The sequence below is a fragment of the Physella acuta genome, unplaced genomic scaffold (assembly GCF_028476545.2).
Source record: "Physella acuta isolate Inbredline_101_S28 unplaced genomic scaffold, ASM2847654v3 ptg001000l, whole genome shotgun sequence".
Classification (NCBI taxonomy): domain Eukaryota; kingdom Metazoa; phylum Mollusca; class Gastropoda; family Physidae; genus Physella; species Physella acuta.
This window is the reverse complement of record NW_026732517.1, coordinates 163,064-184,577: the sequence shown is the minus strand read 5'-3', so window position 1 is coordinate 184,577 and position 21,514 is coordinate 163,064. Positions and strand designations below refer to the sequence as shown.

The 21,514-nt window shown below is 36.1% G+C and overlaps 2 protein-coding genes across 2 annotated transcripts in view; one reads left to right on the top strand and one right to left on the bottom strand.

Annotated features, from left to right (window-relative positions):
* Positions 1 to 667: 667 nt before the first annotated feature.
* Positions 668 to 14,100, bottom strand: LOC131954448 (lissencephaly-1 homolog). The gene is made up of 13 exons (XM_059318121.1): positions 13,991 to 14,100; positions 10,270 to 10,413; positions 6,532 to 6,610; positions 6,339 to 6,413; positions 6,044 to 6,250; positions 5,803 to 5,899; positions 5,596 to 5,667; positions 5,224 to 5,326; positions 3,019 to 3,115; positions 2,644 to 2,775; positions 2,278 to 2,379; positions 2,027 to 2,183; positions 668 to 1,658 (listed from the first exon to the last, which is right to left on the bottom strand). Exons 2-13 carry the CDS (start codon positions 10,299 to 10,301, stop codon positions 1,585 to 1,587), a joined length of 1,227 nt encoding a protein of 408 aa, XP_059174104.1. The 5' UTR covers positions 10,302 to 10,413; positions 13,991 to 14,100; the 3' UTR covers positions 668 to 1,584.
* A 3,439-nt stretch (positions 14,101 to 17,539) lies between these two features.
* The window catches only part of LOC131954454 (putative transporter SVOPL), a 32,934-nt gene continuing 28,959 nt past the window's right edge, over positions 17,540 to 21,514 (top strand). The window contains exon 1 of the mRNA XM_059318142.1: positions 17,540 to 17,618. The gene's annotated coding sequence lies outside the window, so the exon portion shown is untranslated. The remainder of the gene's footprint in view (positions 17,619 to 21,514) is intronic.

Here is a 21,514-nt window from a genome sequence, read left to right as displayed (position 1 = left end):
AGTGTTACAGTATGAGAAATGACAGCACCTTGATACAAGAGGAACAAACCAAGCCACACTCTACGCACAATGTCCAGCTAGATTTAAGATATTGTACTACATTTCTTACCAATGAAAAGAGCTATGAAGATTTGGTTAGTATTTTAGTTCAAAGGTTACAACTGACACTTTTTTTCTACCTTGCAAACAACCCGTTATGTGCTGGCCAACTTATCAGGGCCTGAATTTGAGGCTTGATATTTTCTACTCAATAGGAAAATAAAAACACTGGGCAAACAACAATGTGAAATGGCCAATCAAAGTGTGAAAAGATACAGGGAGCTTCACATGACAATATTGAATATTTTGATTATTGAACACATAGAGTGATCACATGTATTACGGTCCTGTGACACGGAGCTGAGGTCTCAGGGATGTACGTCTAGTCTTTATGTCAAATTACGTGGCTATGTGTGGGTTTTAAGACTCGCTTGCTAATACTCAAGGCTGAGATGTAAAATTTAATATGACAACTGGTTCAGTTTTAGAATGGTCATGCAAGCTCAGGTGGGTAGACAGAAAACAAAATGAAATTTTAAAAATTCCTAACCAATTAATAACAAAATGAAAATAGAATCACTTTCTGAGAAAATTAACAAAATTTTAAAAAACAAAACGAAAAAATAGCTAGGATTGCCTCTCATTTATTTTAATAATTAGTGTTGTCAATATAATGGCCAGTTCACTGTCAATAATTGTACAAATCTATCAACACAACTGATGATAATGTGCAAACTAGAGCCAAAACAAAGAAGAAAAATTTTGAAGCGGTTGATGCAAGTGTGTGCAATACTGACATAAAAATTCATCCACAAAATAGTACTTCAAGCAGCACGTTAAAAACATCAACACCAAAATGCCTGGTACATTTATATCACAAATAAAAACAATGAGGCATACATATAGTCAGACAAATTGTCCACTATGAGTGTATGGAAGGAGATAAGGGTGTAACAATGGCAGATTCCCTGCTTGCCTTATCATACACCCCTGAGATTGGTCTACACATTGTGTTCTCAAAAAAAAAATATTTCATTTCTAAAAGCCAGTTTGACATATTTCAATCAATTGTAATTTAGATGACTAAAACATATTGAGTTAATTAAGGGTTGCAGACTAGCCCATTCTTTAAAAAAAGGAGCCACAACCATTATATGATAATTTAAATATCCCTTGCCCTTAAATTACAAACCCGGCTGGTTTGGTGTCATCAGCAGTTATCAGAACAAACTCTGTGTGAAGGACCAATGACTTAAAGGAGAATCAACACAAAAGCCACAATGTGTTTGAAACCTAATCACTATGTAAGTTTTGCGGTTAGATCAAAATAATTGGCGTGCAAAATTTTGCAGGAATGTTTCACATTGGGTCTTATTAAAGCAGCCAAATGAGGATATTGTTACCATACATGTTTAAAAAAGAGTTGAAATAGAAATAAAGCACTACTACAACAATGAATCTTCTGTGTGTCAGCCCATCTTACAGGCTGGTAGGCTTCACTCCTGTTACTGGTCTACAGTCCATTCTGGTCATACAATAGTTCTCCTAACGGCATTCCCATACTTTGACTGAATGGTCTACACTTCCTGTGATCACATATGGGGAATTTCTGTGCATATCTAAAAAAAAAAAAAAGCAAAAATTAAAATTAATACTAAATTTTTAAAAATATAAAGCTTAAACTCATTTGCTACAAATGCCTTTCCATAAAACATAATCCAAAAATTTTAAGGGAAATAACATCCAACAACTCTTATTTGAAATTGTTTTAAAATGTCTATCTGTTATAGAATGTATGCAAATCCCAAACCAAAAGAAATGTTTTAACTCAAAGTAAATACATAGTTTGAAATGTTATAGCAGTAATTATTACTTAAGGCTATGCTTGGGGTGCAAGTATGTGGTCCACGTCTGTTTCAAATAAACTGGAAATTTTCCAAAAAACAAACAATATAAAACAAACTTAAATAGTGAAGTATATATTTACCAATTGAAGTAACGAAATGTGGATGTGCTTGCAATGTCTTGTGGTTACGCTTGTTCTGTATATCCCATACTCTTATGGTTTTATCATCAGAGGCAGACAAAATAAACTTGCCACCTGGGTGGAAGACTATGCCTCGTATCCAATTGTCATGACCAGTCTGGGCAATAGAAAAAAATGCCATCAGCAAAAAAGTCACATCATGCCAGGCTTCCCTAGGTAGACTTTGAACAACTGGAAGCTTGTATACTTACCAAAGTGAAGATGCAAACTCCTACACTAACATCCCACATCTTCATTGTTTTATCTCTGGATCCTGATAGTAAGAAAGGTCCTGATCTCTTGGCATTCTTACTCTGACAGATAGAATAAAACATTTGAATGTTAACAACAGCATTTTGTCTAACAAATTTGATTAGAATCAACTGTAATTTACTACCAGTGTTTTTGTCTTCAAAAGATAGAAAAGCCATTGGGCAAGTGAGAAAAATGTTCCAAAACAATGCAATAGGTATATCCATAGCATAATACACTGGCCATTTCATAAAAATGAAAAAAAAAAACAACTGATAAAAGCAACATATTTTTCCAATCAATACACAGCTTTTCCAACAACTGACCTCAGTCCCAGCAGCCTCATTGATGGCAGGTTGAGCTGAATCAGGTGCCCAGGCTATACATTCCACAACATGCTCGTGCTCCCTGAGTTCAGCTTTACATTCCTTTGTGGCAGTCACCCAAACCCGAACAGTCTAAGACACAAATGTAAACATTCTTTCTGAGGGAATCAAATACATTTAAGTATGTGATTAAACTAACCATTTTAAGCCATACGGTGTTGCTATTATAGCCACATCTCAGTGGTTGAGGTTTGTAATTACAACTGATCTTGGTTTACAATTTGACCCATTTGTGTTATAAAAAAACTCAAGTAAAATAAATATAAATACTACAGTAACAGCATTATTATGGTTTTAGAGAAGAAAATATATTACCTGATCATTAGAGCAACTGGCCAGTAAAGATCCATCTTGGTAAACTTTGACCATTCGAACCCATTCTCTGTGGCCAGTGTATGTTTTTATGCAGTAGCTGTTTTTTAAAAGAAAACCCATTTTTATTCCATTGACAGATAGGAACTTAAGTTTTGTACTAGACATAGTTCAGCCACAATACAATCTAACTCTTGGAAACTTAAGGGCATGGGCGGGTGATGAGTACCAACTTTCTTATTTCCGAGTCTAAAGATGTAATACTTGGCTAATAGTTATAACTCAAAGAGTTAAGCATAAAAATATTTTTTTTAATTTTTTAAATCTTGCGTTGCCATGGTGACAGCGGCCATATTGGATTTTATTAACGATTTTTAAATGGAAATAACTCAAAAATGGTTTGTACAAATTTCATGAAAACTTAATATAGTCTGCAGACACATGTGTTTAAGACTTCTGATAGATTACATTTTCAAAAAAGAAAATAGTTTTTTTTTTACTTTTTTTTTTCAAACATCACTGTAAAAATTTCATTATTTCGTCCAATTTTTTCACTATTTCAACAACAAAAATTTTTTTTTTACAAAAATTCCAAAAGTGTTCTATCAGTTTTATTTGAACATATATAAAGAGTAACTGGAGCAAATTTAGTTCAGTTCTGATAATTATTAACAAAGTTATTTCAACAATTGTACAAAAAAACATCAAACTGAGAAAAACGCAAAAAACTAACAAAAAGTTGCAAAAAATGAAAATTTATCGCTGTATGTCACTAAAATCGACCACATTTATAGCCTGAAGTTTGGTGCTGCTGAATATATTCCTTCTGAGCTTGTTCGGCTGTTAGTTTTATTTTTTTCTGGCGCTCTTTGTTTTACCTAGAGTTGTAGTAAAGCTGTTGTCATGGCGTCTTTTTTCGCGTCCTTCACTGAGTCTTCGACTATGGTTTCCTTCTTTTGACAGCAATGCCATAACATGCCTGGGCCCAAAATTGAATTATGCTATCGCAGAAACAGAAGTATATTTTGCATGGTCTCATGTCTAAAGCCAATTATGATAAGACGATGTCTTTGTTTATTGTGAAAGGCCTTGTTCTGGATTCTTTTGCAGTTGTATACTTACGGTTTACAACATTTTTATTACTGCCACACCATGCTTGAAGCAAACCCTTTACACCTTTTTCATCAATAGTAGCCACTACATCACATGTATTGATAACATCAAGAAGCAAATCACAGTCGACAATAATTCTGCATGGCTGTGGTTTACAATTAGTACTACCAGTACGAGATGTAACAGTGCTTTCTTCTGTCTGTAAAAACTGTGTCTTACATTGCCGCAGTTTCTTAGTAAATGTGCATATTACATCTGCACCAGTGCTTGTCTGAATAGTGCTAGATTGAGTGGAGGTAGCTGCAATCAGTTGCATTCGGACGTGCCCTAGCTTTAGTAAATTAGTTAGATGTGTGTAGTGTATCTATTTTTAGCGAGTGTTTTGTTCTACGCATTATCGAAAGAGAAACAAATTAAATCGCCTCACTGCTTATGATAATTCACACAAACTAATCTAAACTGTTAATAGTATATTTAATTGAAATAATTATATGTTAAAATAATGTAAGTATTTTACAGAAGCTTAGAGAAACAAAACTAGATCAAACTTAGCAACGCGCTGAAACTAAGGGAATGTTTACTTACGAAGCGAAACGACCAATCGCTAACTAGCTTCCGCCGCCGTATGCCAATGAAAAAATTGAGGTCAAAAATTTGCATACCGGAAAAACCCGACTGAGTAAAATAAACAACTTTATGACGTAGAAAAATAATCACATTAAAATAGGTATTTTGATTGGTCATTTAATTTTAGAACAAATAAAGAAAGGAGGTCACGGCCTTTCCATTGATATGAAACACATTAGGTTTCCGCGAAGCCTAATAGTACTTTTCTAGGTCGAAAAATTGCTATTTTTACTAAAAAATTAAACAAAAGACCCTGTACACACTACATTGAACCCGGTTTTTCATAATTAAATACTAATTTTAGGGTCATAACAATGTCATTTTTAGATTCAACGATGGTTATTCTGTATAGATCAAGTAAAAGTGGGAAATCGATGATTTAGTGGATTTATGACGAAAAGTACACCCGCCCATGCCCTTAAGAACTAATTTTACACTACAAATGAAAGTGTTGGATGTAAAACATACCCTGTAGCCACCTCCCACATTTTAATAGTTTTATCTCTGGATGAAGAGACAACAAAATCTCCTGATGGCATGAATGTAACACTGGAAACATTGTGGTCATGACCTAAACAATAGACAATTACTTTGATTACAATACATAGAAAACTTTTTCAACAATAATTGACTTTCATAAAATTAATTTTTCTAAGTTTTACAAGAAATGTTTTAATGGAAAGCAAATCACTAACAGTAAAAACAAACAAGAAGTTATACCAGTAATTAGCCCCCATAATCTGACCAAAAATAGTGTTGTGTTTAATGACTTCCGGACTCAATGAACGATGAGTAAATTATTGTACAATTTTTTACACTTCCTAAAGTACTTATACTCACCCATCATTGTCTTGATACATTCATATCCATTGAAATCCCAGATTTTTATACTTAAGTCTGCTGAGCATGACACTGTAGAGTGGCAATATATTATCAATTAATTTTGTAACAATTTTATTAATTCTAGTTATAAGTAGTAAAATGTTAATATTGATCAATTGAGCTTGCACCAAACAGACATTACATATTAATGAAAACACTATTTACCAAGATATTTGCCAGCACTGTCAAAAGCTACGTCTTGTACAGAGTCTGTGTGACCTTTGAGTGTTCTCTCATAGTCACCAGTTTCATAGTCCCAAACCTGGATAACAATGGGGAAATATTGGGGTCAATTACTCCTTTTGTAACAGGAAATATCAACTCATTTTATTAATATTTTAAAAACAAAATGTATTTAACATAATTAGGGAATCTTAAGAAATCTAAAAATGTAAGAGAAACCTACTCTGATAGTAGCATCTTCACTGCATGAAACCATAACACTGAAAACTGGGTGAAACACCACACGTGTTATAGGACTGCGGTGACCATTCAGGCTGTATCTTTCTGGAGGGCGGGGAATCCATTCACCTGGGGATCTGCGGTCTCGAGTTGGGGCACCACTGTTAACTTCTTCTTCTGCTTCTGCCAACTTGGTTTCTAGATCCATCACCTTTATTTGAAAAATAAGAATAATAGAAATAAAAATATACATTTTAGACTAAGTTTTCTTTACGTACAATGTATTTTTATCAAAATACCTTTTTCTGTAGTCTGATAACAGAGGTCCATCTTTTTTCAAGTAATCCACTGAATTTCTTTTCTATCTCTGGGGTCTAATGAAGTAAATATTGAAGAAAAAAATTGAATAAAAGTCAAATGAATTATTTTATTAAAATGTATTCATTTCATTGTTATTTTAAGCCATAAAAATATGGAGTAAAAAGGTATTACCATGCCAGCCTCTTTTTGAAAGTGTTCAAGTGCACCTTGAAATCCATTTGTATACAGGTAGTCTGCTATAGCTTTGTTGCTGTTAAGATTTAAACAAATTTTTAAAAGGATAAATATTAGCAATTATGTGGCTGTTGATGAAGTTATTGAGCATATATAGTCTTCAATGGTTCTAGATGGTGAAAAAGTTCCTCTTGTCTGTGTGAAACTAATACCCAAATACAGTTAAATACAAGAAAGAAACACAATCACAGCTGGATATTTAAAACAGATTACTCAGCTTATTTGAAAAGCGGATTGTTTTTACCTAACTTTTATTCTAAAGCATATAGATATATTTGGTCTACTAATATAACTGTGATGTACAATTTTGTGGGGTTCTTTAATTTGCATGAAATATCTATGCAATGTGGCAGGTGATCATCAAGTTGTGGAAGGATTCTGTACTACACAGGAAGTATTTAATTATATTTTTTTGCAGAGTAACAGCTGTATAAATATTTTATGTGGTGTCATGTTTTCATAACTCTACACTTAGAGAAAGCTGTATGCTTTTAATTATTTTTTATTAGTTGCATGAAACTAGCTCTTCAGTTAATTTCTTAAGAGTAGTCTGCTTGAGTAGAGAGGGACAAGATGCTTTCAATGCATTGTTATAGTTCCAACAATTCTTAGAACTGATAGAGGAAGTCTTACACTTGACCTTTTCAAATATTTGCTCACGCCCAAGTACAGTGAGATAATGACTAAGAGCTGGGTCCCATTGCCCACCCCTCCACCCGAGAGATCGACCCTGGTGTAGCGAGGTAGGCTTATGGCCAAGCTAATTTTTTTCCTCCCCTCCCCTTCATCACACCGGACATGTGTGAACTTAGCTACAGGTAAAGCACGCGAGTTTTGGCTGGCTACAGGTAACGCGTTTTTCATCCATATCAAACCCGAATCCGAATGTGAGCTATTTTAAGCCTATAAACAAGAGGAGGGGCGAGGAGAGAATGGGGGTTAACTCCCCTGTCGGTATTCATTGAGATAAAGAGATGCGCGGAAGGCTAGCCTAATCTATTTCTGAGCGCTACCGTACGGTGACGTCACTCACAACGGCAACTCATTGGTTCAAGATTTTAGCATTTTCTCTGCGATTAACCTGGGACTCCGTCTTTTATTGAGTTTAAACTGCTATTAAAACTAATTTAGAGCATCGTGAGGCGAAATGCAGGTGAAATATGTCATAGGAGCAGGATAGTCGGAACACGTCCTCTATACTCGCTGTAGTAGGTCAAAGGACAAGGGAAGAGTAAACGCCGGGATGATAACGGATATGGTTAATTAAGTACAGCGTAGTACAAACTACGCTAATCGTTACTCGGATTGAATAAACAAGTTGTTAATGCATATTAACAAAGGGGGGGGGGGTATACATTTTTTCCTTGAATTCAAATATCCATGCTCGCTGACAAAACGTCACCAACGGACCGTCACCAACATACCCACTGTGTCGCTACCAACATTCGTTAAGTAATCTAATACCATCGGACGGCCTACCGGTAATTAGATTAAATATGTAAATGAGCTATCGAAATATCGATTTCTTCAGCCAAGACCCAACCTGTCGATGTCTGGATCACACACGGCGTTAAGGATAAAGTGGATCGCCTGTCGCAACAAAAAAAAATGTAGGAAACAACCCCGCCGAGCCCATACATTATTATACAACTAGCGCCCCAACGAGAGCAGCTATCCCAAACACCGATAGTGCTTGAATTCCACATTCCCCATTCGGCATTCTTCCCGCGCTGTGTCGCCGGGTTTATTCAATGAAAAAGTGTGGCAGCCAAAAATATTGTCCAATGGATAAAAAGGCCGCCTTGCCGCTGACGTCAGCCAGAGCCCATTGAGTGAAACACAAACAGCCACTAAATCTTGTATCAACCAATACACTGGCGAGTTGTTTAACGTTCGCCTTTTAAATCGGGCCTTTATTTGTCTTACACATAGAGCTGATTAACATCAGCGATTTACTTACAACACGAATCACAGAGACATGAGTGCCTCTGTAGAAAATTGTTTACAGCTGATAAAGAGTGGACACCCCACCAATCGATAGAAGCCCAGCGATGACGTCACACGGGGTACCATGTAAATAAAACGACATGGCAGTGAGCTTTAACCAGCTAGCCAGCACCAACCCTAGCACGAGATATTACCAGATAACTCCCCACTGCACAAACTATGGTATCCAATAATCCAACAAAAAATCGATGGGAAGGGGAGGGAGGGCGGGACCGTCTACAATACACAGAGTCAGCAAGGTTGGTCGGTATAATTGACATAAGCGTAGCGGATTAGATCACCCAATGTACTTGGCATGTGGTGTTGACTTGTAATTGTGCTGCGCCTACTAGTACAGTGGTTCACCAACTACACAACAACACACCAGCTACACAACAACACAGCCAATGTTTAAACCATCCATGTGTTCTATGACCAGGCCATCAAAATGCAAGGGTTCACCCTAACACACCAGCTACACAACAACACACCAGCTACACAACAATATACCAATGTTTAAACCATCCATGTGTTCTATGACCAGGCTATAACACAGAGTTGTAAGCCAGGGTTGAAGGACAATGAGCTATCATTAATTAAAGGTGACACTGGTCAATACAAGAGACATAAACCACAGGTGGATGGTGTACAATGAGATAATGGGGGAGGGGGGGGGGGGGGGGGTAATTTATCAATGGACTTGTGTGTCAACAATTACCAACACAAACTAGAAAGCTTAACCAAGCTAATTGAACTTTTACACCAGGTATGTACAGATGAGGGAGGGGTAAAGATAAGGGGTAAATATAAACCTAGAGTTATCAATTACATATGATTCACAATTATATAATTAAAATGTCTGGGTGATACGATGTCACACTTTAGCACTACTAAAAGTAATGTAGTGTAGCTGTAAAGTAATTTCCCATATTTAAAAATAATTGGATTTTTTTTATTATTGACATAGAGAGGAAGGGATAAATTATCAGCACAAAGATGTATTGTTTTTATTAATGGAAGACTCATAAACACTACCCTAATTACAGATGTTTATTTTCTTTGAAAGAATAGCACAATAAATAAATAAAAGATACAGGTTTTCCTGTAAATTTAAATCTATTTACATATATGAAAACCATTTTAATTAAATGATTTCAGCCTTAAGTTCTGGCAACATCAGACATGTTATTGAATGTCACTTGACATTACTACCAAAAACCCTTTCAGAAGCATAAGATAATTTGTGAATGCTAGGATGAATAGTTAAATGAACAAGAGACCAAAATTTTGTGGTTTCTAAATGTCAAATGACTATTGGACAACAAAGTTTGGATTCAGCTACTGGAAGCCTGGCCAACAGTATAGCCAAATTCTTTCTGGTTTCAAGTTATTGATCTTAGAAAATAGCCCCACCCCCTCCACATCTCATTCCTGGCTATTTTTAAACAGGACCACATGAACCAACAAGGAGAGAGGGGGATGAAATGGAGGCAGATGGAAAACTAAGGGACCAGCCACTAATCACATTATGACCTATTGACAATGAATTCTATAAGAAAAGGGTCTAGTTGCTTTTAGAATTGCGTGCTTGATATTAGTATGGGTCAGTAATACTTGGGAGTAATTGTTTCTAAAAAATGTCTAACTGTAAAAACATATAAATACAGAATACATATATTGATAACTTACAGTTCATCTTTTTGTCTTTGAGACAAAACCATCTTGAAGAATCCTTTCAAGAAGGTAAATCCACTTATGAAGTAAGAACTTTGAAAATACAGCAAATTATTTCAGGACAACTTAGAATGTTGCCATTATACGTATCCCTGGGATCTGGAAAGAAAAATGTGAACAGCTATATATTTTGACTCCAGGATATGTTAAAGATTATGATCAAGCTTAAAAAATTTAAAGATACCATAGGTAACAACAGGAATATAGAAATATGATAATACTAGAATAACCCTGGTTTACTACAGACTATTACAGATATTTTACAGTTACAGTATAAACTTCTATTGTTTATGAGCTGAATTTTTAGTAAAAGTATTGTTTGCATGAGAAAACAAAAAATTAGGCAAAAAACTAAGAAAGAATATAATTATGAACTATCTGATTCATTGGTAAATAGAAGTTTGTAGCCTCTACTCCAGACCATGAAATATTTAAAAAGAAAAGGTTGGCTAAAAATAACACCAGAACATAATCACTTAAAAGTCTAGAGTGGAAAACAGCAGGAGAACAAAGTTGGCATCATGCTGTGATATTCATAGTCAACTTTAACAGGGTCACTGTAACCTGGCACATGTTATTCAATGGAGCCACAGTGTTAAAAAGTGAGAACATAATTCAATTTTTAAATAGTTTTAAAAATCATCAGTACAAGACACCAAAGCAAATCTACATACAAAAAAATAATTAAAAGCCTGATTACTATATGTGCCTTTTTATTCTATATAACATACATTTTTTTTGTTTAATACTAATAATAGTCCTCCCTAGCCATTATGTTTGTAAAGTGGACCCCCTAAGAATACTGAACATATTCAAGCCTACTACTTGTTAAACAGGTTTAGAGCTAACAAACCTATTGATGCTTTAATTGCTTTAGACCAAAGTCTTTTGACTAGACTTAGAGACTAGACCAATGCATAAAAGTAGGTAAACAGTTTCTCCCACCTAAGCCATCACCATGTAAATTAGTTGTAACTATACTAACACATGCAGTAGTGGTAGGCCTACATATACAACTCTAGCCTGATCAATTTTCATTAACTAGAGGTGACATGTAGATAACAAATGGCTTCAGAGTTACACTAGTTTAAGAGGCTTTGATAATTTGCATGTCTTTATCTCACTTAAAGAAGTTACACAGAATCATTTTGTGATAAACATTATTTCCTGAAGAAAGCTTACCGTTACACTATTGGAAGTGTGGGATCTAAATACATTTCCCTACTGACAACTAAAGAGTTCTTTTATATCCAACATACTATGCTATAATTCTTAAAATAGGCTTACATACATTTAAGACCTTAAGCATGAAGTTCTTTGGTAAGATAAAATAAAATAATGAGATTTGTTTAATTAAAAAAATAAAAACTATAGGGCCTTTAAAAAATATAGGTTTAGAAAAATGTTAATTATTATCTATATCAATAGTTGTACCCAGTGGGAAAAGTACCTTAGTGTAATTTGAAAGTTTTGAGAAAAACAGTTGTATTTAGTATAAAACTCAACCACAAAGATGATTTTGCAAATGCAACAAAATATTTTAAAGTAAGGTGCAGTTTAATCATTTTCGATCAAAATAATCAAATGTGTAAGTAATTTTTTCCATTGAGCCCTTCAAATGTGCATTCTGATCACACATTTAATTTTAATTTTGAAGGATTTTATTAAATTGTACAAATATATTTGAGATTCTGATCAGATGTGTCTAAATGTTGAGCCTCTTAATCTTGTTTTGGGTAGTGAAATAAAAACTAAGTTATTTTTATCAAAAGAATGGATATAAATCAAACATGAATTTTATTCCATTGTAAATGAACTGCTAGTTGATGTTCACATTATTATAACAGTATCAAAGCTGCCACTTAAAAACAATATTGACTGTTTCTGATTTATTATTATCAGTGTTCTACTGGATAAGAAACTAACCGTGTAGTGTAAGTGAATGGCTAGGCTAAAATTAACCATAAATCACATGTTACAACTGACAGTTCAGACATAACTTAAGAAGTAGTTAAAACTGTACCTAAATTATCAGTAAAGCTGTTTGGCCATTTGACTCATATTAATATGCTGACATGCAATAAAGTGTGTTGAAGGAATCCTCAACAATATTACAAGTAAAAAGAAACAAGCAGAACTGCTTGTAATAAAATGGTAGCAAACTATAAGCCACTAACTATAAGCCACTATTAGGAGCCTACTTATACCAACACTGCAACTAATCCAAAAAAAATTAAATTGCTATCCTATGCTCATAAACAGGACACAACTTTTTTATAGTTAGCGGGTGGACTGTGTTGCAAAAATCATTAAAGATACATTCTCTCAAGGGTGATTTGTTTAGCCTACCCTAATAAATAACTAATTAGGATCATGGAATTTCTGGCTTCTCTCAAACAAAGGTAGAATCTAATTAACCTAATAAAAACTAAAAAATTTCTATTAATAGGCAAAATAAATTGAAAATAGAAACAGTTTGTGGATTTTAATCCCTATTAGCCATTAGCCTATTAGGTTTGAATATAAAAATAGATCTAGACTCTAGACTTGATGTAACTAATATAGGGGCTTAGAAAAACGAAAATATAACCGTGGATTAGATTTAGTCATTAGACTAAATTAATAATCAATTGAAAATTATCAATAGGCCTAACAATAAGAGTATATGTACTACTTATATCAGATAATAGACTCTTCAAAAAACATACTGAGTTAGGTTGTATTGACAGTATTGTAGTTTTATGGTTTACTTAAGTTTACAAAATTTGGGTTATAGTTTATAGGGCTTTTCTGGGACTTGCAAGGGATAGCATGGACATTGGCACGTCATAATTGTATTTTAGTAGTAACACCCCTTTTTAAAGATTCTCTTAAAAGCATTGTGGCATAATCAGTGGCGTAATGGTGTCACACCCCAGAGGCATAGCGACCCTTCCCTGGGACAAACTTTCAAGTGTTCGATTTGCACCCCCCCCCCCCCTCAAATGTTAACACATACACCAAATAAGATCTAAATCTAAATTGAAACAGGTTTCTAAAGTCTAGTCTAGAGTAACGATTCGAGGTGCTATTTATGGGGGAAAAGTGTTAACTAACTTGTAACTACACTAGACAGAATGGGCTAGGCTAGATCTAGATTAGATCTAGCTAGATCTTCTAGATCTACTTGTGTCACTCAATCAAGTAACTAAGTTACTGTTATAGGTATGAGTGGGACAGTGAAATCTAGAATCTAGTCTAGCGTAGATCTAGATTTCTAGATCTAAACTTTAGTCTTTAGCTGCCTTAGCAGTTAGAAATCAGTGAGGCCAGTGAGGTTGGCCAAGCTGTGAGGACTGTGAGGCTAGGACTTGATTTTTTTAAAATTTAATTCACGGGCTACATTAATCAAGAAGTTGTGGTAAATCTACTCGATAATAATTTTAAAAACTAGGTTAGCCTAGATGACTGAGGGATAACGTAATTATTTATTGAGAATCAGTGAACTGGTGACCCAGCATCTTCATCAGTCAGTAGAGCAGGGTCTACTGACTGCTGTGGTGAGACGAATCGGAACTGAGCTGAGCGATAGACTAAGTTGTTTTTTTTTAGCATTTCCTCTGGCTTTTATAGATAAAGTGTTGGGTACAAATGAATTTCTAATTACGCTTTATGAAAGTATATACACAGGACTTACTGCCAAATACGCAGATTTATTTTCAATGAAGTAATAAGAGAAAAATCGAAATTATAATGCGCTAGAACACGTAAACCACAGTCTTCCTAGTGACATTAAATACGCGCATTCCAAGTGCGCAACTTCCGGAAAAATTGATTACATATCGCGAGATAATACGTCATTTATTAATATAACATTTTGAATAGGGCCTAGACTTGGTATAAAATGTGTGCGACAGTCAGAACAAAATTAAAATATCTTCGTTAAATCACAAGCTATTTAGTACATATAGTGTGCTTAATTGTACGTAATGGAAATCGTATTAATGACTTCACTTCTTAACGTTTCAACAAAATGTCTTGAAACTAGCACGTTTTCTGCCCAAGGGAGTTAATCCATCAGTTTCATTTGAAACCAGTTTGCTAATAGTTATTTCTCTTCTAATGCATCAGATGGTTTAATTATGACCAAAATGTAAAGTCGCACGCAAAAAAAATTGACACAAATTTTATATTTGTTAAATGAATAGAAATTATTGTCTCTCAAATTGTAGAGACATAAAAGTCATAATAAATTTTAATTTAAATATATGCCAAATACACGTGCATGTATATGAATATTTATAATCATGTGTATATGTGTATCAGAGGCGTAGCGACCCTTCCTGGCGCCCGGGTACAAACTTTCAATTTGGCGTCCCCCCCCCCGGGAGCAAATTTTTAATTTGCACCCCCCCCCCCTCAAACTTTCTTTCGATTTGCAACACCCTTCAAACTTTCGATTTGCACACCCCCCCCCCCGACCCCCCCCCCCTCAAACTTTTGATTTGCACCCCACCCCACCCCCTTAAACTATTTATAATGCAAAAATGCATCTAAAATGACATTTTAATTTGTTTCTACTACCCATTTTGGCGCCCCTAAGGTCGGCGCCCGGGGACATATGTACCCCCCTGCCCCCCATCGCTACGCCTCTGATGTGTATGGCTGGTTGTCACATTGTTTTCTGTATATTAATAAAGTTAACGTCATGGATCGTCATTTAAAAAAAAAGACTATTTAACGTAATTAGTTATTAACTGAACTAGCAAAAAACTATTTTTCTTCTGTAAATCTCGCAACTTTTGCTTTGGTGTCATCCCCCTAATGGTGTCAACATGGACAAATAGCCGACATATACAAGACCGACTGGACATCAGGTCAACCCCGTAAAAAACACCATATGAAAAAGTAAAATCCCTCCCCCACCCCCCACCTTATACGTGATAATTTGTGCACCATTTATAATTTGCAAGTGCTCACTTAAAGTAGTTACACAGACCCCCCCCCCCTCACCCCCATTACATTATAAATTTCGCCCTCCTAAAACAAAAGTTAACCCTTTATACCCCCACCCCAGAAGAGTTACACCCCCCCCCCCCCCCACACACACCGAACGAAATATAATTTATACAGAAAATATATACTTTTAATAGTGTCCGACCCCCCCCCCCTCCGAAAAATTAAATCCGACCCCCCCCCCCCCGGCTTATCTATACTCGGTTATTAACACAGCTGGATGTAGCATTGCTTTCTCTATAGTTAGTAGTTTTTCCGTCATAGTGTCACCTCCCCCCCCCTCCCCCTCCCCATCTTTGTCGGGCATTGTCCCTTTTGCTCTTAAAAAGACCATTTAACACTAATTTATCACTTGTTTAACTGGAATGATCACTTTTCTTTTTTATGTTTTTCTATTTTTGCCTTGGTGTCACCACCCCCCCCCCTCCCCATTAAGTACTGTCAACCGGTGTGGTCCAAATCCCCCGTCCCCTCCCACCCCACCCCTCGCTACGCCTCTGGCGCAGGTAAATCTGAACCTGATCCACACGAACATGAGAATACCTGACTTAAACAGCACCACGGTGATCTGCCCTTGCTAAAAATTGAAATTTAATTAATCATCTTTTAAAATTAAAATAATACTCTGTTTAAAAGTGGGCCAAATATTTTTCTATTTTAAAGATCAAAACGTGACTTTGCCTGACCCTAACAAAATTAAATTCACATCTTTGTTTTCATATGATAACTGTCTAAAACTGTGGTCATATGCTATGATGCAGCTGGGAAACTTAAAGAAGAACGCAACGTTTCTTACATTCTTATTTTTCGCATAAGCCTTTAATTTGCTACTGTGTAATGTAGGCATATATAGGTCTACACATATAAACAGAATAAAATTATTTAAAAAAAAACAGCGAAATGCGGCGAAAACATTCTTCTATTGTCGTCTGGCGATTTCACACAGTTCAATTAATTAAAGCATTATATCTAATCTAAGGCAGAGGCGTCGCTAGGTGGGGGGGGGTGCGGACCGCACAGGGTGACACCATTTAAGGGGTGACACCATGGCGATAAATTGCAAATATATACACACGAAATATGCTTTTTGTCGGTTCATTAATGATTAATTATTGTTGATCCATCTGTATTTATATCTGACTATAGATAAACATATTTACTATTAACTGTGCACACTAAAAACTACCATTCGAGAGAGGGCGGGGGGGGGGGGGTGACACCAACTGCAAAATTTACAGAGGAAATAATTTTTTGTTGAGTATTTTGAATAACTGATGGGTCAATCAACATCCGGGAAGGAGGTGATACCAAAATATAATAATTTACGAAAAAAAGTAGATTTCTCTATTTGAATTAATAGGTAAATTAATAAAATGTGAGCACAAATTGACGCCATTAGAACAGAGATAGAGGGATGAGTCCACTAACGGAAGACACATGTGTGTGTATGTGTGTGTGTGTGATTATGTGGATAGAGAGAAGAATCCACTAAAGGAACAGAGATAGAGAGAAGAATCCACTAAAGGAACAGAGATAGAGAGAAGAATCCACTAAAGGAACAGAGATAGAGAGAAGAATCCACTAAAGCAGGGGTCTCCAAACTTTTCAGTCCGGGGGCCGCATTAACTATCAAATTTCAGTTCGGGGGCCAGTTTCTTCCTGGCATGTCTTTGATTTTTCTGGGCAAAGTTCCTCAGCCATCACCAACAAACGTTTTTTTCCGTGGACAAAAAGATCTCCGCGCCGCATCTGGCCCGCGGGCCGTAGTTTGGAGACCCCTGCACTAAAGGAACAGAGATAGAGAGAAGAATCCACTAAAGTAATGCGAACCGCAAATTGTTAGGCTTACATGTTCTTGTAACCACGCGATGACGTCATTCAAACTTCATCAGAAGTAAATTGTGCTGTAGCTCATTGACACGGTTAATTCAAAACAAGAACGTGTGTACGGGCGGATGGGGGGGGGGAGGATATCAGCATCTTTAAATGTGTGTTTGTTTGTCTGTTTGTTCTCTCTCTCTCTTGAGTTGGCTCACATTTGTCCCAGCTGGTAATGTTTGTGTTGGGTTACCACTGCACTATTAACTGGCCAGAGGTACAGGCACAAACTCAAATGTCAAAGCTTTTAAAAGTGAACTCATGAAATTAACCTTCACGGTGTGGGCTAATCGTCCTTTAAATTAATACAAAGGGAGCCAACTTCATTAAACATTACCGAAGAATGTGGTGATTTCCCTTGCCACGCCCTGCTATTTTAAGACTAACAAAATGTTTTTCACGTTTGTGTGCTGGACTGTGCGACAGATAAGGTAAGATCTATGTCTCTTCAAGTTCTTTTTCTATAAATTGGACAACATACAAGGGAAATCTCTAGTACAACATTACTTTTAATTGTTTTTATAAAGGAGATCGCGTATGGTAGTTCATCAAAATATTGAAATATTAAAATAAAAATAATTTTCGAAGGTTTAACAGTATGTCACAGTCCTTTATATATATATATATATATATATATATATATATATATATATATATATATATATATATATATATATATATATATATATATGTATATGTGTGTGTGTGTGTGTGTGTTTTAGGCCGCTATATTTATTTAAATAAATGCATATATCAAACACCCACGCACACACACACACACACATTGATAGACTTATTTTCCCCATTAAAACATTAACATAGGTATATAGGGGTCGAGACATAGATCGTTCTTGCCTCATACACCTTAGTGTGTAGACTATCTTCTTCGCTCACTTGGTGTACCTTGGCCTATTTGATTGCTGTGGGTTCCATTATTCCTTAAGGACACGCTAGTCTAATTGGTAAACGTGGCTGAGGACGTTTCCAAGGCCAAAGTGTATCAAGACATAATGTGCTCATACAAACAACATATCAGTTGGGTGGAATCACATAGGGGAATAAAAACACGTCTGTTGCGCAATTATTCAACTTTCTTAACACAAGGCTGTACAACAGCTTGCCTGCAACAGCCAGCTCAGCTGATCAGGAAATATATTCAATTGTAATTGTAAGAAAAGCGCGATACTACGAGTTTAATAAACACCTCCATCCTCCCCCTCCCCCTGATTTCATCTAACTCGCCTCAGATTGAACAATTCTCGATGTGTTAGAAGATTCGGTACCCACAGCTAAATATTGACGTGTTATATAGAAGATTCGTACCCACAGCTAAATATTGTCGAGTTAGATAGAAGATTCGTACCCACAGCTAAATATTGACGTGTTAGATAGAAGATTCGTACCCACAGCTAAATATTGACGTGTTAGAAGATTCGTACCCACAGCTAAATATTGACGTGTTAGAAGATTCGGTACGGACAGCTAAATATTGACGTGTTAGATAGAAGATTCGTACCCACAGCTAAATATTGTCGCGTTAGATAGAAGATTCGTACCCACAGCTAAATATTGACGTGTTAGAAGATTCGTACCCACAGCTAAATATTGACGTGTTATATTGAAGATTCGGTACCCACAGCTAAATATTGTCGAGTTAGATAGAAGATTCGTACCCACAGCTAAATATTGTCGAGTTAGATAGAAGATTCGTACCCACAGCTAAATATTGACGTGTTAGAAGATTCGTACCCACAGCTAAATATTGACGTGTTAGATAGAAGATTCGTACCCACAGCTAAATATTGACGTGTTAGATAGAAGATTCGTACCCACAGCTAAATATTGTCGAGTTAGATAGAAGATTCGTACCCACAGCTAAATATTGACGTGTTAGATAGAAGATTCGTACCCACAGCTAAATATTGTCGAGTTAGATAGAAGATTCGTACCCACAGCTAAATATTGACGTGTTAGATAGAAGATTCGTACCCACAGCTAAATATTGACGTGTTAGATAGAAGATTCGTACCCACAGCTAAATATTGTCGAGTTAGATAGAAGATTCGTACCCACAGCTAAATATTGACGTGTTAGATAGAAGATTCGTACCCACAGCTAAATATTGTCGAGTTAGATAGAAGATTCGTACCCACAGCTAAATATTGACGTGTTAGAAGATTCGTACCCACAGCTAAATATTGTCGCGTTAGATAGAAGATTCGTACCCACAGCTAAATATTGACGTGTTAGAAGATTCGTACCCACAGCTAAATATTGACGTGTTAGATAGAAGATTCGTACCCACAGCTAAATATTGACGTGTTAGATAGAAGATTCGTACCCACAGCTAAATATTGACGTGTTAGAAGATTCGTACCCACAGCTAAATATTGACGTGTTAGAAGATTCGTACCCACAGCTAAATATTGACGTGTTAGATAGAAGATTCGTACCCACAGCTAAATATTGACGTGTTAGAAGATTCGTACCCACAGCTAAATATTGTCGTGTTAGATAGAAGATTCGTACCCACAGCTAAATATTGACGTGTTAGAAGATTCGTACCCACAGCTAAATATTGACGTGTTAGATAGAAGATTCGTACCCACAGCTAAATATTGACGTGTTAGAAGATTCGGTACCCACAGCTAAATATTGACGTGTTATATTGAAGATTCGGTACCCACAGCTAAATATTGTCGAGTTAGATAGAAGATTCGTACCCACAGCTAAATATTGTCGCGTTAGATAGAAGATTCGTACCCACAGCTAAATATTGACGTGTTAGATAGAAGATTCGTACCCACAGCTAAATATTGTCGAGTTAGATAGAAGATTCGTACCCACAGCTAAATATTGTCGCGTTAGATAGAAGATTCGTACCCACAGCTAAATATTGACGTGTTAGATAGAAGATTCGTACCCACAGCTAAATATTGTCGAGTTAGATAGAAGATTCGTACCCACAGATAAATATTGTCGCGTTAGATAGAAGATTCGTACCCACAGCTAAATATTGACGTGTTAGATAGAAGATTCGTACCCACAGCCAAATATTGTCGAGTTAGATAGAAGATTTGGTACCCACAGCTAAATATTGTCGTGTTAGAAGATTCGTACCCACAGCTAAATATTGTCGAGTTAGATAGAAGATTCGTACCCTCAGCTAAATATTGACGTGTTAGAAGATTCGTACCCACAGCTAAATATTGTCGTGTTAGAAGATTCGTACCCACAGCTAAATATTGACGTGTTATATTGAAGATTCGGTACCCACAGCTAAATATTGTCGAGTTAGATAGAAGATTCGTACCCACAGCTAAATATTGACGTGTTAGAAGATTCGTACCCACAGCTAAATATTGTCGTGTTAGAAGATTCGTACCCACAGCTAAATATTGACGTGTTATATTGAAGATTCGGTACCCACAGCTAAATATTGTCGAGTTAGATAGAAGATTCGTACCCACAGCTAAATATTGTCGCGTTAGATAGAAGATTCGTACCCACAGCTAAATATTGACGTGTTAGAAGATTCGGTACCCACAGCTAAATATTGACGTGTTAGATAGAAGATTCGTACCCACAGCTAAATATTGACGTGTTAGAAGATTCGTACCCACAGCTAAATATTGACGTGTTAGAAGATTCGTACCCACAGCTAAATATTGACGTGTTAGATAGAAGATTCGTACCCACAGCTAAATATTGACGTGTTAGAAGATTCGTACCCACAGCTAAATATTGACGTGTTAGAAGATTCGGTACCCACAGCTAAATATTTACGTGTTATATTGAAGATTCGGTACCCACAGCTAAATATTGTCGAGTTAGATAGAAGATTCGTACCCACAGCTAAATATTGTCGCGTTAGATAGAAGATTCGTACCCACAGCTAAATATTGACGTGTTAGATAGAAGATTTGGTACCCACAGCTAAATATTGTCGTGTTAGAAGATTCGTCCCCACAGTTAAATATTGTCGTGTTAGAAGATTCGTACCCACAGCTAAATATTGTCGAGTTAGATAGAAGATTCGTACCCACAGCTAAATATTGACGTGTTAGATAGAAGATTCGTACCCACAGCTAAATATTGTCGAGTTAGATAGAAGATTTGGTACCCACAGCTAAATATTGTCGTGTTAGAAGATTCGTACCCACAGCTAAATATTGACGAGTTAGATAGAAGATTCGTACCCACAGCTAAATATTGTCGAGTTAGATAGAAGATTCGTACCCACAGCTAAATATTGACGTGGTGGTTAACCAATGAAGACGTGCATGTGTGTAGTATAACAAAATATTCTAACCGGCGCTCATCACTT

What these genes read in the sequence shown, in the direction of transcription:
- LOC131954448 (XM_059318121.1), bottom strand. Translation starts at nt 10,301, where the DNA reads ATGGTTTTGTCTCAAAGACAAAAAGATGAACT. An exon ending in TTCAAAAAGAGGCTGGCATG is followed by an intron (nt 6,414 to 6,531) that starts GTAATACCTTTT and finishes TTACTTCATTAG; the next exon opens with ACCCCAGAGATAGAAAAGAA. An exon ending in GAGTTTGCATCTTCACTTTG is followed by an intron (nt 2,184 to 2,277) that starts GTAAGTATACAA and finishes TCTATTGCCCAG; the next exon opens with ACTGGTCATGACAATTGGAT.